We start from the raw sequence: 15,578 nt of genomic DNA, 5'->3' as shown, positions 1-15,578 counted from the left end.
CTGTCTTGGTGAAGAGGAAGCTGAGCCGGAAGGCGAAGCTCTCCATTTACTGGTCGGTCTACGTTCAAACCCTCACCTAATGGTCACAAACATCTAATTCGGATGCCTCCTGGACGCCTCCCATTAGAGGTTTTTCCAGGCACGTCCAACTGGTAGGAGGCCCCGGGGGATTTCCAGGACACGCTGGAGGGAAAACATCTTCCGGCTAGCCTAGGACCCCCAGAAAGAGCTGGAAAGTGTTGCGGATGAGAGGGAAGCCTGGGCCGGTCTGCTGGGCTTGCTGCCACCGCGACCTGACCCCAGATAAGCAGCTGAAAATGGATGGATGGACCATCTTCTGGCCTAAATGTCAAATTTGCAAACATGATATCTTATAATCTCATTGGTTCAGTTACATGAAATTACATGAAAATCATTCTCCTGAAGCGTTTACATGCTTTGAGTTCTTGACAGCTTTTCTTCTTGTGTCTGTGTAGCAAAATATCCCTGATGGTTTTTGTTCTGTCCGGCTCTTTATCATTATGAGCTGGAATTAACTTTATAATTTTAGTCTTGTTATTCATTTTGTGTACCGGCACTATACACAGCATCCTTAGACTCCAATAATAGAACCATTTCTTGGTGCTATCATTTACTATCATCTATTTTTAATGACAACTACAGCATACCGTCTATTTAGTTAAGTTCTTGCTCTCCAAACATGTCACCTCATGTCAAACACAGCATGCATGTTGTGTAATCAGTGACACACTTAAGGGCAAAATTAAGGGAATGACCAAGCTTCTTGGCTTCGATTCCTGTAAATATCCTTTGTTGAATTCCCACAATTTTGGTCCGACCTCGACATCAATCAACAAATATCTGAGTGCTGCCTGTTCCTGGCTGTTTGTTTATCATGACCTTGTGTACTCCCTCTTTAGCAACCAGTCACAGGCTGTCTGTTGAGCGCGGCCTTCTTCGGTGCCCTGGGGTCGTCTTTCATTTACGGCTACAACCTCTCTGTGGTCAACGCTCCAGCTCTTGTGAGTCAAACTGCACCATTGATGTCTCTCCCTTTTGTTAACACTGCAAGAAAATCAATAAACATTCATTTCAACACCGCAAAATTCACACATTCCCCAGTTTATAGACCGTGCAACTGACACTAAATAAACCCCATCACAAAGTGCATTCATTGCTCTAGAGTCTTTGATGTCTATTTTTTGGGCAAAACAACATCTTCTGTTTGCCTACCACACAGTGGGATGCACATTATACATGAAGGGAGGGGTTCTGCTGGATTAAAGGTTTCATAGTTTCTCAGTTTTTAACGACACATTCAACAGAAGCAAAACATTTTGATTTAAGTTTAGATTAAATGGTCGACTGATTCATTAGAAATAGCAAGTTTATATTTTATGATATAGTTAGTGCTTGTAACATTTATTAAATTTTAAACTTAAAAAAAAATATTTTTTTGCATTTAACGTTTGATTTATTACATTTTTCGTTATCCTATCTTTGACCCCAGGATGGGGAAGAGGGGATATAATTAAAGATAATATACTGAATACACCACTGTTAGTACAGGGCCTCCGTCAGATAAAGGAGGAAAGACATCAGGTTGAATTAGAACGAGACGTTTTCAATATATTTTACATACCAGCATTCCTTCACCGCATATTATATCCATTTATTCCATTGTTTTTTTTATATAAATATTTCTTCATTCAAAAGCATGCTGTGGACCAGTAAATCCTTACTGAGATTGTAATAATTCATGTATGAAAACATTTTTGAAGTGGAGGAAATGTGCTCCTTAGATAAGATATTAATTTGAAAAAGAATACATATTTATACTTCACAAGGTAAAGGATTTAGATCATAAAGCCAATTTAAATGTAAATTTGTGCGAGCTTACAGCCTTGTTTCATATTAAACAATTAATATATACACATTTCGTATTGCATGACGGCAGCGTACAGTCTGTTATATGAACTGCCATTCATTTAAAAGTTGTCTTTCTCCCATGTATCTTTTCTATTACAGTACATTAAAGCTTTCTACAACAAGACATGGATTGAAAGATACGGGGAGCCTCTTGGAGTGGAGACGGCCACCCTCCTCTGGTCCGTCACGGTGTCCATATTTGCCATCGGAGGCCTTCTCGGAGCGCTGTCCGTCTCCGTAATCATCAAAGTGCTGGGAAGGTGCGTCAACTTCCTTGCACTTCTCATCAAGTCTTGTTAAAGTAATGCGGATGTAACAGTCGGTGCTATGATTGCTTCTTATTGCTATGATGGGCACATGTTTAGGTGTCTGTTTTCCTGATCGGTTGTCTATTTGCAACTGCTTGGACGAAGTTTAAACCTCCTCTGCCTTATGCCTATTTAATCGTGAAGTTGTTTGGCAATTCTTGCTGCTTCCTCACCAGGATTTCAACAAGCAGAACTGAGAGTAAACAAAAGAAAAGGAAAGGGATCAAGAGATGGTGCTGTAAACGAGAGGTTCTAAAAGCACATCTGTTAGGTACACACACACACACACACACACACACACACACACACACACACACACACACACACACACACACACACACACACACACACACACACACACACACACTCATTTCAATCAAAAGTTTGTCTCTATGAATTATTATTATAATTGTGTTTTCTCAAAAACCATATATCATCAATCGTAATAAGCATCTTGCTTATCTTCTTCTTATCTTATCTTCTGTTGCCACATCACCTGCAGAACTGATGGGACACAAAGCTCTCGTGATATTCTCTCGGATTGCTTCTCCATCTTGTTAGCATCTGTTTAGGTGTAGGCACTGAACATCTCAGGATGAAGGAAAGATCATTGTTTTGGTTTAAATAAATACTTAGTTAAGGTAAGTGAGCAATCATGACCATGCATGTACAATGTAGGCTGCATTAATGCACCATGAGTTTGAGTGTCATGAGGAGAAGAGGAGGCTCAGATACAAACTGGCCTACCAGTCTTTTTCTTATCCTCTATTTTTGTAAACGCTATTTGAACCTCTGCTAGTTATTGCTTCAAACACTGTGTTGAAATGTCCTCTCTTAAAGCCTTATCTATTAGATTTATGAGTATTTAATGTTGCCATTTTACATTTTTAACTTCATTTTATTATCCCATTTTTATGATCTGTGTTTATATTTGTTTTTGTTTTTATCTGCTGTGCTACATAAATAACGTGTATGTTGTATATTAATAAATACAAACAGGTTTCTTATTTTTATTTAGATGAACAAGCTGTGATTGGTTCTTCTATTTAGATAGTATATCACAACAAGATTATTGTGCTCATTTTGTTTTGACTAATTGAACTAAAGTGAGTAAATAATCTTTGTACATTTGCGTAAGGATCATTTGAACTTGTACCTGTATGTGTTGTTTCTCTCTCTTTTTGACATTAGAAAGGGAACCTTGCTGTTGAATAACAGCTTCGCTCTAATGGCTGCTCTGCTGCTGACCCTGGGGGAAAGGGCCCAATCTTTTGAGATGCTCATCATCGGTCGGCTCATAATCGGGGTTGATTCTGGTAAGTGTTTCATTCATTAATGGCAACAATTTTATAATGTATAACAAGTACAGAGCATGGCAGTATACTAGGTTGTTTCATTATCAAAGTTGCACAAAGAAACTAACTTTCTGGGTGTGATTGGGCTCATGAGAATGCATCAAATCAAAATTCCCATAATGTAGATATGCATCTTTAAACTTCAGGTCACAGCTGAAAAGATCCAGCAGCCTCCAAACATCCAAACATATTTTACATGATGTAACTAAACACCACCTCTGAGAATCATTTTCAACTTAGGCAGCTTCAAATGAAATCAAAAACTTGGCTTTGTCCATGTGGAACATAAATGGGAAAGATGCAAATCATAAAGATGAATTCAGGCGTGTGGTAGAACGCCACTCTGAGGAAAGAAATATCTACGGGCCTTGGCAGATATCAAGGGTGTGTTACGTGACAGCCCCGAGTGCACTGGTGATCAGTGAGCTGCCAGCGAGACTTTGATTAAAGATCTAACTTTCCCTTCTGAGCAAATGTCTCCAATCATGGAGGAAGTGCTCATTCATCCTTGTGATTGTGGGTGACGTGACCTGCAGAATTAAGTTTCCGGGAGATCAAATTGTAGTTACCAAAACATCGCCAGACAGAATCCAATTTGACAAAATCAAATATCACAATATTTTTGCCTAAACACCTCAATATTGATTTTACAACAATATTGTTGGCTTGGCCATGGATGCTTTTACAAAATACATTGCATATATCACTAATTTGGATGTAATGAACAAGTGGTTAAAAACATTTTAAGTTCAGAAAGTTACATCTTCTGTAATTAAAACCTTTAAAACCAGAAAAAGACAACAAATTCCAAAACAATATCTGGTCTCATATCACGATATCGATATATTGCCAGCTGTAGTTTGAGGATTGAATGTTCGACCAAAGCGGCCCATTTCTAATGCACAGACCACAACACCATTCAAGTCAGTTCAGCATTTGTCAAATGTTGATAGATGTTGAACACTGTCAGTGTTGGGTTTCCTCCGTTGGTATTCTGTGTTAGTGCATTTCTGTCCAAAGACAATAAAGAGTTGATGCAATTTAAACATTTTGTTAAAAGAAACAGAGGTATGTTTTCTGATGGTATCACAGCTCTTTCTCTATAGATGCTTGTCTTATTTTTCCACTTGGTAGAGAGGGGAGTGGCATCATGTGTAGTGAGACATGTACAGTAGGTCTTTTGTCTTTTTTTATAGCATTTTATTATGTTGTTGTTTCGACAGGTATAGCTCTCAGCGTCCTCCCCATGTACCTGGGAGAAATTACGCCGAGACATATCCGAGGTTCCATTGGCCAGTTCAACTCCATCCTCATCTGCTTTGGGGTGTTCACAGGACAAGTGCTGGGGCTGCCTGAGCTGCTGGGTCAGGTCAGTGCTGCTGAGACTGTGTAGACCACAGGACCATGTGGGAGTCATAGTTGTGATGTTACCTTTATGCCTACATAGAAACATTTTGAATGGTGGAGTTTAAATAATGCTTGTTGCAGTCTCTTCCATCACTGGAGTCCAAATTAGAAGCAACAAAGTGGAGCCTGGATGGAGCCCAGGAAAACATTTTTGTATGTCATGAGAGAAATTATTGCTTTTGTGTCTTGACTTTAATAAGGAGCCAGCTTCTTGCATATATGCGCTGCATCTTAAGGCTGTTGTAGGGCAATTAAAATTGATTATTTGTAATTCTAGAGACGTTGTGACTTACTTCACCCCACTCCGCCACGAGAAAAGGGAACAGGATTTTTTAATGTATCCCCAGAACTTTGTTTCCTTTTTTTTTAGTTTTATCTCATTTATTGAGGGAGGAGAATGTCAAGTGGACAATAAACCATCACATGAAAACACTACTTTGCTGTTCATTCATGTAGAGCCTGTAGCCATTTTAACTTTGTTGTTCAATCAGAGCTCAAGGTCACGTGAGTCAAGATGATAAAAAAATGAAAACTTTAATCCAGTTTTAGGTAATAAAAAAATCGAGAGGATAACAAGACAACAATGCCGATGGGGCTTTCATGACACCAGTACTTTTTTGTGTCCTTTAAACTCACTCAAATCCTCAACGTTATAAATGGTGATCAAATATATTGTAGGGTCTTGGGTTGTCCCCAGCCGGCTAGCTGGAAAAACACACACAATCAGACGGTATAAATAAAGTGGTGGTTTATTTTCCGTCCTACCAGCAACTCGGTTAACTCCCAAATCCAAAAAGTCAATTAAAGACAAAGTCCATCCTCCTCTCTTTGTTAACAAACAGTTCAATGACGTGGTTGTACAGTTTATCGGTGCGCTTCAGTTCAAGCAATAGGTCCTTCTCGATGGCCATGGACCCCAGTGAGGACAGTCGAGCCTCCCACTTGCGTTTCTGGAATACGTTTTGATCTGTTTTCAGGCTAAAATCAGCTCGACAGTGGCAGTAGATATTGGGATCATTACCGTCAAACATGCCCGTAACCCTCTGTGAGAAAGGCGTTGTCAGTAAATCCGCCACCAAGTCCTTTTTCCTCCTCCTTCAGCCATTAAGTGTGAAAAAAACTACACCAAGCAAAACACTAAAAATGTCATAACTTCTTTTATGTTTTAGCCAGAACTCTTCTAAATACTACTGAGGTCTGCTAGATGCTAGGTAGCTTTCTGTTGACGAGTCACGCTGGCTCACTGACCAATCGCAGCGCATGTTAATACTGACGTACTTCCAGGGTACCTCGCAGGCGCTGGCACGTCAAAGATTGGTTGAAGACTAGGACAGTCATGACAACGTCCCTATGTACTTATATCTGCAAAGGTTAGCTTTAGGCGCTCTACTTCCATTAAGACATAGAAGGTGAAATCTGATTGGATAAAAGCTCTCCTTAAAACAAGCTGCACTAGAAGCAGCGCTGCAGGCTGGAAGCAAAGCAACAGAGGAATGCAATGAGAAAATACGCTAATAGGGAAAAAAATAAATAAAATAATGTAGTTTATTTGTGAAAAATGTTTTAATTGTAAAATATCTATAACTTTGTAAAACTGTTTAGGCTAGCAGAGAAGGCTTAGCTGACCCTGACAGCCCGCCACTTCACTAAACACATTTATCATACACTTAGCTGTCCTCACATGTTCCTAAATTGTTGTTTTTTTTAAAAACACAGATTCTCACTTACATCCACCCCACCCCTACAATCACCACAAGCACTTATTTTAGAACAATTGATTTTAATTGCATTATTATTGTAATCTTATTGTTACTTTTTTTTAAATATTATCCTAAAAACCATTGTATCTTATTCCATCCCACTCACACACACACACAAAAAAAAGAAAATCATACACCAGCCACTAACCAAAATGGCAACCAAGCCTCTATCAAAGGAGATGAAGAACATCTGGAGCTCCACATTTACAACAGAGAAACCATGATGACAAGACTCAATGGAAACTTGAAAACTACAAACAAAAACACCACAACAGCATAACACCTGACAGGAGCAAATACAAACAATAGAAAACCCGAAGCACCACCCAATCAACCCCCTAAGGCCTTCGCCTACCACCTCAAGCAGCGAGCCAACTCATCCAAAGCCATCCAAATAATCACCCTCACCGAATTGGTTTTACTGCAACTTGTCACACCATCAGGGGGGGCTACAGCACCACAGAAGAAGAGTCACAAACTACAGGAGACCAAATCACTAGAGGAAACAACAAAAATCTTTAACTGAAAAACAAATCACAATATATCGTCCATTAAGCTGTGTAACACATTTAATCAAAAAAGGCACAGATTAAAGGGAACTTCGTTTTAACCCTTACAAAGGAAGAACTCAAACAATAATTATAATAACACACTGTTTTAAAATGAATCCACCACTCTTGTCCCAGTAGAGTACAGCCCTCTAAAAAGCTCATTAAAACCATTACGTATAACAACACAATAGGACACTTGAATGTACAAGGCTGTTACTGTGACACTACAAACAAATTAGCACTCAAAGAAATGTTGGACGCCTCCAGCCTAACTTTCTAAATAACGACAAACCTGCACACCTTGCACTCTGCCTACTCCGCCAGGTACATCCTGGAACTGCCACCGTCATCACAAAGCTCTCAGCTGCTCTGCAGAACTTCAATGTGTGCCACGCCTTCGGCAGCAACCACCTACTCATCCTCCCTACATTCACGCTCATGTGCATGCCACGACGACTATAAATACAAACCTGGGAAACTACACAAAGCACTTTGCCAAAACAAACCACAGGCATCGATCAGATCCCACACAACCACAACTCGAGAGACCTCTTGACCTCGGATCAATGCTCACCCTGACGGGAATATAGCACAACTGTGCATCCCCTTCCTTCTCACGCACACACATTCATGCATTGGTAATAAGCATGACACTAGAGCACCTTGCTTTAGAACACACAATTTCCTTTATTACAAAATATCATAGTTCTTTTAAATAAGTGAAACCAGTTACACCGACTGAAGCAATAAAACGACACTACCACTGAATACACATGCTCTACATTTGCATTTGATAATTCAACTTGTGATGACCTCTGTGGCGTCGTCTTGTGTTCCTTGTGATTCACCCGTCTGCAGGTTGTTGGTCGGAGCAACCTCTGAGGGTGTTTCTGGGTTATTTAAGGCAGCTTTGTCTTCTCATGTGGCTGCTGCGGCTCCAGCTTTTTCTAGATTTGGTTACGTTGGTTTAGTTCTCCTATGCACCTTTACATTGCTGCACACTGTACCACCACACACACACACACACACACACACACACACACACACACACACACACACACACACACACAACTGTTTACTGATTCTCACACTCACTGTATATATTTAATTTGGTTTTATTTTGTCACTATTTTGTTGAGCTCGGTCATACCACACACTAACAATCATGCTTTCAACTTTTTGGGCTTGGAGCTCTTCCCCGGGCCGGTATGTGAGTGTCTGTGATTTTATTTATATATAATAATATATAATAATTTTACTTCATTAATAATAATGAAGTAAAAGTGTGTGTTGCACGCTTTTATTTTAAAGTAATGTTATCAGAACAATTTAACAAACACTCTTGGAGCAACAGCAAGTTAACATCCGTATATAGTTTATATATCTTTTTTTTTTCTGAATAGGTACCAGAAGAAACATTTGTATTTTATCAGGGAACAACATAAACAGTGTTTTCAGTAGTAAGGGTCCCTGTGAGGGACAAACCACTCATTCTTTTGTCCATGTTCAGTCTGTTGCTTACCTTAAAGATGTATGTTGAAGAGCAGCAATTGATTCACTTTATACAAAAGCATTAAGTGCTTTTCAAGTTTTCCAGTTCAGTTTATCTTACTTGGTGAGAAAAGTCCAGTCTGTGTTGGCTTTAACAAGTGCACTGAACATCTTCTGAGCATGCCTCCTCGTGTGTGGAAAGTTCTCCATTACAATATGGAAGCAGGCGCGCACGTACATAAATCACCTTCAAAGTAAAAGCAGTGTTGTTGTATTGCATTTGTTTATTTATTTTTCATGTTTGATTGACCTCACAAGTGCCCGACTGGGAAAGCCGTAGGACACCCAGTACTAAACTACGCCATCTGGGAGAGATTTAAAGTGCAGCACCTGTGTGCGGCAGTGATAAGACCCACCTAATGCAAACAAATAAAAATAAAATTCAGTTAACGCATGATGAAAAAATTAATGCTGTTAAAGGATTGCTGCGTTTTTAACGTGTTAACTTGCCCAGCCCTAATTTATACACATTTGTACTTATTTCTTCCCCATTTATTCTTTTTCTATGATCAGCACTCAAAACATCCTCAGTGTGTTCAGACACAAACATCATCCTCACAAAGAAAAACATACAGAGAGACATTCACAACCCAGCAATGAAGCAGCCAGTCCATGAAGCACCAGCACATCCCTCTGCACAATCATCAAAATAAACCCCACAAACTGTCAACATCCCACCACCAACAGCAACTCATGATTACTTGTAACTTCATTAATTTACATTCCATATGCCCCATACAGCTAATGTACCACACTTTGTATTCATCGTTGTTTTTCTCTGTCCTCCCTAACTTGATATAAATGTGTATTTTCACTTTCAAGGAAAGTTAAGGGAGACATAGATACGGTTTGAAACCCAAAGTATGTCTTGAGCTTTGAATCCCCTCGTTTATATATGTATTTTCAAAGGATTTGACCAGGTTGTTCTCTGCTCTCTTCCTCCTGTCCTTTTGCGCTGACATTTACACATGGGCATAAAAGCAGAGTTTCCTGCAAAGCAGGTACTCATATTTCATTTTAAAGTATTGGTTTGTCCCGTCCATCTTGTGAACCTGCAGACCATCTTTATAAATATCAAATGGAGTCTTCATGCAGCCACGGTTATGTATTCCTGCATCACAGACAACTTTGATATCTTATGATAATGCCACCGGTCTTTGCCATTTATTGGTTGAGACTCACTCCTCTTAGTGGAGGCATCTGTTAATGTGAGCTGGCCTCAAATGTCCCTCTGTGGTCCAAAAGGGTGATAAGCTTTGGCAAATGATAATGACTCTAACCTTCATGCTTAGCCATTGACCTTTTCCCAGCAGGGAAACATGTTTATTACATTACAGCAGAAACAGACCTTTGTCAGGGAACTCCCCTGAGACACTTAACTCAAATGCATCTTCCACCAGTAAGATTAGACTCGGAGGCCGTTATGTGCCTTTATCTATATATCTTTCATCAAACCTTTCTTTGGTCCAGAGGGTTGTGTCAGTGGGCAAAACAAATCAATGAATGGTTATATGTTCGGATGGTCCCTCTAATTCAATTAATTCAAGATTGTTGTGACACCAGCTATCAGACATCAGAGTCGTATGGTATTCTAAATTACTTTGACGTTACACGATTGATTACTTCAAATGTCTCTACGGTAAATGTGAAGTTAGAGTAGTTATCTTTCACAAAAAGATTAGAAACAGGCTGCTGTCCGGTGGGTTTTAGAGGTTTCTATATCTGAAAGCTGCTGCCTGCTGCGGCTGAAAACGACACTGTGAGACTGAACATCAACAGAGAGCAAAGGAGCTGCAAGTTGAAGGGATAGTCCTCAGTAAGTTCATTGCTCTTTCACATTATCTATTTTCACACAGTGATTGATACATTCTTTCTATAAAAATATAGATTTTAGTACACCATGTTAACCATAATCAAGTTTTAGATTTTTACATTTTGATTACAAAACAAAAACAAACAAAGAAAGAAAAAGACACGAGTATGCTCGCGGTTACAAACCAAAATACATAAATATAATACACTTGCTTCAAAGATTGTTGCATTACTAATCTCTCTCTCAAATGGATTTCCAGGTTTTAAGATTTCTATACATTGTTCTGGCTTTCTATCTGAAGTGAAAACTAAAGTGTCCATTGTCTATCTAAACCATCATCTCTATGAAGCCTCTCCAGAACTGAGGCTGCACATTTAATCACCATTTCTAAAACGATCTTTAGCCAGTTACGGCAGTTACCAGATTCATTAATAAAAACCTGTAATGCTTAATTCTAGTTAAATCCAATTATTCTCTTCTGTTTTTAAATGTGGCACAAATTCTTAACATTAGTATTTTTCCACTCTGTAATAATAATAATCTTCCCTCCAGCTGTTATTAAAGGGAGCATGAAGGCAACACTAATCCATTGATTGCACTATTTTGGGAATTATGCTTGCTATTTTACATGGAAAACTAATAATTAGGTTTTTCATTTTTGTAATGACTTCTGGACAATACAACAAATGACGAAGGGATATTGTTTTTTCACCCTTGGCAATATTTTGTCGTATAAAAGCCAATTCAAATGTCTATTTGTGGTTCATATCCATAACACCACTTTACTTCTCTGCTTTGTATGTTTATTCAGACATTCTTGTTAATTTATTCCCCCATAACATTATAAAAAAGCTGTTTTAATTTCATTTAACCAATATTCAGATATTTTAAGTGAAATTGACCCTATTATGAAAGATTATCTGGTGAAAACAAGTATTTTAAGTTTTGTCTCTGACTCACAAAGATAGCGAAAGTTCCCGAACTATTAGAATCTTCTTAACTCAAAGAAAATACTGTCGGCATAACCAAACCACAGAATAACATGTAATGTTGTTTTTAAATAATAATTTACATTTTTTGAACATTTTAAATCAAAAGTTGCTTCCATTTGTTTGATCTTGATGAATTTATGAAATCAGGTGTGTGCTGTGAACACCAAAAACAGCTCGCCATCTTTCACGAGACCGCTCGCCAAAGTTTATTGCCCATCCTGTAAGGTGTGAATCCTCGTGGTATACCAGTTCCCCAAACAACAACGAGCAACACTTTAATATTTTAAGAATAGGACACAATGGTCAAGCTGTCAATTTGCTCTTTTGACAGAGCATCTGGAAAATAGGTTTAAAGAGGAGATGGCATTCATTACAGCTAAAGGCAGAGGGATAAGAGGCTTTTCTCCTGATCCCGTCAGATTTCCACCGATGTATTCCGAAGGCTGAGATTCTGGTGACGTGAGGTTTTTACCAACGAGATCTGTGTTGTGTTGCGTTTATACCTTCTATCAACATACAATAACTGCTGGGAAATGTTTATCTGTCAGGTAATGGACAGACTAATGAGACATGAAACAACCATTCAAGGAAGAAGCAGAATAGCTGTGCACCAAATCATTTAGCATGCACTATGCATTGCTGGATGGATTAAAAAAAGTTCTGATTACAAAACACTATATTTCTCTTCCAGGATAAGAGAACATTCAGTTAGAAATTGCAGCGAATCTCACATTTTTGTTACTGCCCTTCAATGCACCTTTTAATCCATCACGCTGTGATTGACAGCCAATTAACTCTCACCACCCTTTTTGGAAATAAAGATTTGAGATGAACTGTCGCTGCCTGCACCCAACTTAGTAAATGTGCACACTGAGCAGACTCATTTCTCACTTGGAGAATGGTCTGGCGAGGTACAGTAATTAAGACTGACCCAACACAGATAATGTTAACTTGTATAATTGGATACATCACAGATGTGAGCCACCTGACATTTCCATTAGCTCTATCTGAGAAGATATCTGTTCACACAACCCTTCTCTCTTTGTGGTGGTTCTCCTGCAGCAGCAGCCCGAGCTTCATGAAGGTGACATTCATCGCTGTCTCTCAACTCAAAACCAAAAGTTAAAATGTGTTTCATTCGCTGCTTTTGTTCAATCACACAATGGCGATGTACAGCCTGCAGCCTCATGCATTCTCAGAGGAGATAATTGAAAGGGACGATGGAATGCACCATGAAGCATTTGTCTGCTGCTTTACTGTAAACAAGTCTCACTTCAGGTCACAGCAGGGTTTTCTGAGCGACTTTATCACTATGGAGGATGAGATCAGGGCCAGAAGGGAAAGCAGCTATTGGCGTGCGTTGAGTTTGTAAACTGTGTGTGTGTGTGTGTGTGTGTGTGTGTGTGTGTGTGTGTGTGCGTGCCTGTGTGTGGCAGATAATTCAAACCTGATTATTAGGTTATCTGTGTCAATGTGAGATGGTGGACACGTAAACTTCTGTCAATGTTTTCCATATATTTTACATCTACCTATTGTAAATCCTCCTTGATTAAGCACATCCAACTCTATTTCATTTTGTTGGGACTTGCCTGTTGATATAAATAGTCAGTCTGTGAGTGCATTCTGTATGAGCAAGTTGTATGATGTCCATTTCATTCTCTAAACCGCTTATCCTATTTGCGGGGGCTGGAGCCTAAACGTTCACATTCACACCTACAGTTAATTTAAAGTCTTAAATTAACCTAAGCTGCAGGTCTTTAGACTGTGGGAGTAAGTCAGAGAACCTGCGCTGCCACAGAGAGAACGTGCGAACTCCACACAGCAGGAGTGTCCAGACCGGTAAACAAACCCTTGCCCCTCTTGCTGTGAGGTGACCTATATAACCACATTACACGTGCAGCCCGCTGTATGATATCTGAACACGAAATTATATAGAGGGAAAAAAAAACATTTATTATTGAACAGTGGACAGAAATTAATGCTTGTATAACATTAACTCACATTTTTTTCTGTCATAGTAGCCTCTGAGAAGTCTAATTTAGGCGCCCGCACTCATCTCCAAGTGGGATAAGACGACCTAAAGCTCAGTGCAGCATGCAAGCATTTACATCGCTCACCCACAACTTAGTACACATAGGAACGTGAAGTGAATGAAGAGATGGACTGTTAGTGGAAGCTTGTGTCATCAGTCACAGGCAAAAATACCTACTTCATAAATGTTTGAAATATTACTAGAAATATCTTTGAAGGGCCTTATGAGCAAGGTAGTGCAACATATCTCCCTTTTCATTTTCTTCAAAGTATCCATTGGCTTACTTTAAAATGTGTTTCAGAGATCAGTAATAGACATGGAGGTAGAGGGCCACATGAAAAAATGATGCGTTGTCAGATATAGTGGGAATACGGCGCCATATCAGGCGTGGGAGTGCCGCCGAAATGGCCCATTTGTGTGACATCAAGTCTTGAAGTCTTGAAGATCATGCATCATGGTCCCGTGAACATTTTAATTGTGTAACTGTCTCTAAATATGTGTCTTCCGTTGATATCTAATGGATACTTTGTGCAATCGTGCATTTGTTGAGAACTACACACCTATGCCAGAAGAGTAACTTTTGGAGTTGGTTTGCAACCCTGATGTTATACCTGGAGATTTAAACCCTGCTGGTTGTTGTCAGATGTGTAACATATATCTAACTTGAACTGAATATAAATGCACTCCGACCTCCTTTATTGATGGTTTTAGTAACTGATACAACAGCCATCAATGATGTATCATCAAGGAAGAAATACTGCTGATTTGGGGGATATAAGCATTACAATGCCTTGACTTGATATGATACAAAACGGTTAAACAAAGTTACTTTTTTGTGAATTAAATACTATTTAATCACTTTTTTTTTAATTTTGTACGTAAAAGTTAAATTTAGGTTCCCTATACTGTATTTATTGAGATATTGTTTTGAGGATTGAAACACATTTTGAGGGGTTGTAATGAATATTGGTGAAGTGAATTGTTTGATTAACTATTATGTTGTGAGATTATAATGTTGCTATTTTATTATTGCTGTAAAATCTTCATTATTTGAATGAATTCAGATTACTTCTAATCTTTATCGTTACACTTTGAAATACACTGCCTGGCCCCAAAAAAAGTTGCCACCTGGATTTAACTACTACTGCCTACTGTACAGGCCTGTGGGGGCATTGCTATGAGCGGGGGTTGCTGCAGTTGCTCAGGTCTAGGTTCAGCAACGACCAGGTTCAGCAACGACCAGGTTCAGCAACGACCAGGTTCAGCAACGACCAGGTTATTCCATCAATTGATTTTTTTCTCCTCTGATGGCACGGACATATTCCAAGATGACAATGCCAGGATTCATCGGGCTCAAATTGTGAAAGAGTGGTTCAGGGAGCATGAGACATCATTTTCACACATGGAGGCCAGACCTTAACCCCATTGAGAATCTTTGGGATGTGCTGGAGAAGGCTTTGCGCAGCGGTCAGACTCTACCATCATCAATACAAAAAAAAAATACGATACAGTAGCACACACTTGACTCATTAAAGTGTCATCGCCTCTCGGTGGACAAGTGTGGCAGACTTTATAACTCACGAGTGAGCAGATAATTCACAGCTCAGGCTCACAACACGGGTCGTTAAAAAAGTTAATTATACTTTTAAAAAAGTTTTACAGTCTGATTAAAATGTTCCTACCAACGTATTAAAGGTTATAGGCAACCGAATCCCCCAAAGAGTTCTTCTGAGTTGTGAGCTGACATTTTCTCTCCAAATGGCATCTTCCTTCCACAGTCTCTGCATAATTGTCTCCCTCCCGTTTGCACGGGTGCGATCACGGAGCTTGCTGAATAGTGGGGTGTCCTGTCATCCTTCTTCAGGGCAATGCTTTTATGA

At 39.2% G+C, this 15,578-nt stretch overlaps 1 protein-coding gene across 1 annotated transcript in view; it reads left to right on the top strand.

Moving 5' to 3' along the window:
* Nucleotides 1-15,578, top strand: part of slc2a9l2 (solute carrier family 2 member 9, like 2) — a 71,731-nt gene that overhangs the window by 6,404 nt on the left and 49,749 nt on the right. Inside the window, exons 3-6 of the mRNA XM_068594220.1 lie at nucleotides 921-1,022; nucleotides 2,029-2,189; nucleotides 3,429-3,553; nucleotides 4,816-4,961. Coding sequence (XP_068450321.1) covers nucleotides 921-1,022; nucleotides 2,029-2,189; nucleotides 3,429-3,553; nucleotides 4,816-4,961 — 534 coding nt within the window. The remainder of the gene's footprint in view (nucleotides 1-920; nucleotides 1,023-2,028; nucleotides 2,190-3,428; nucleotides 3,554-4,815; nucleotides 4,962-15,578) is intronic.

Source organism: Clinocottus analis, unplaced genomic scaffold (genome assembly GCF_023055335.1).
Source record: "Clinocottus analis isolate CAN_PGR_092001 unplaced genomic scaffold, fCliAna1.0.p SCAF_3, whole genome shotgun sequence".
Lineage (NCBI taxonomy): Eukaryota > Metazoa > Chordata > Actinopteri > Perciformes > Cottidae > Clinocottus > Clinocottus analis.
The sequence above is the reverse complement of the archived record's forward strand: the minus strand, read 5'-3'. Positions and strand labels throughout refer to the sequence as shown.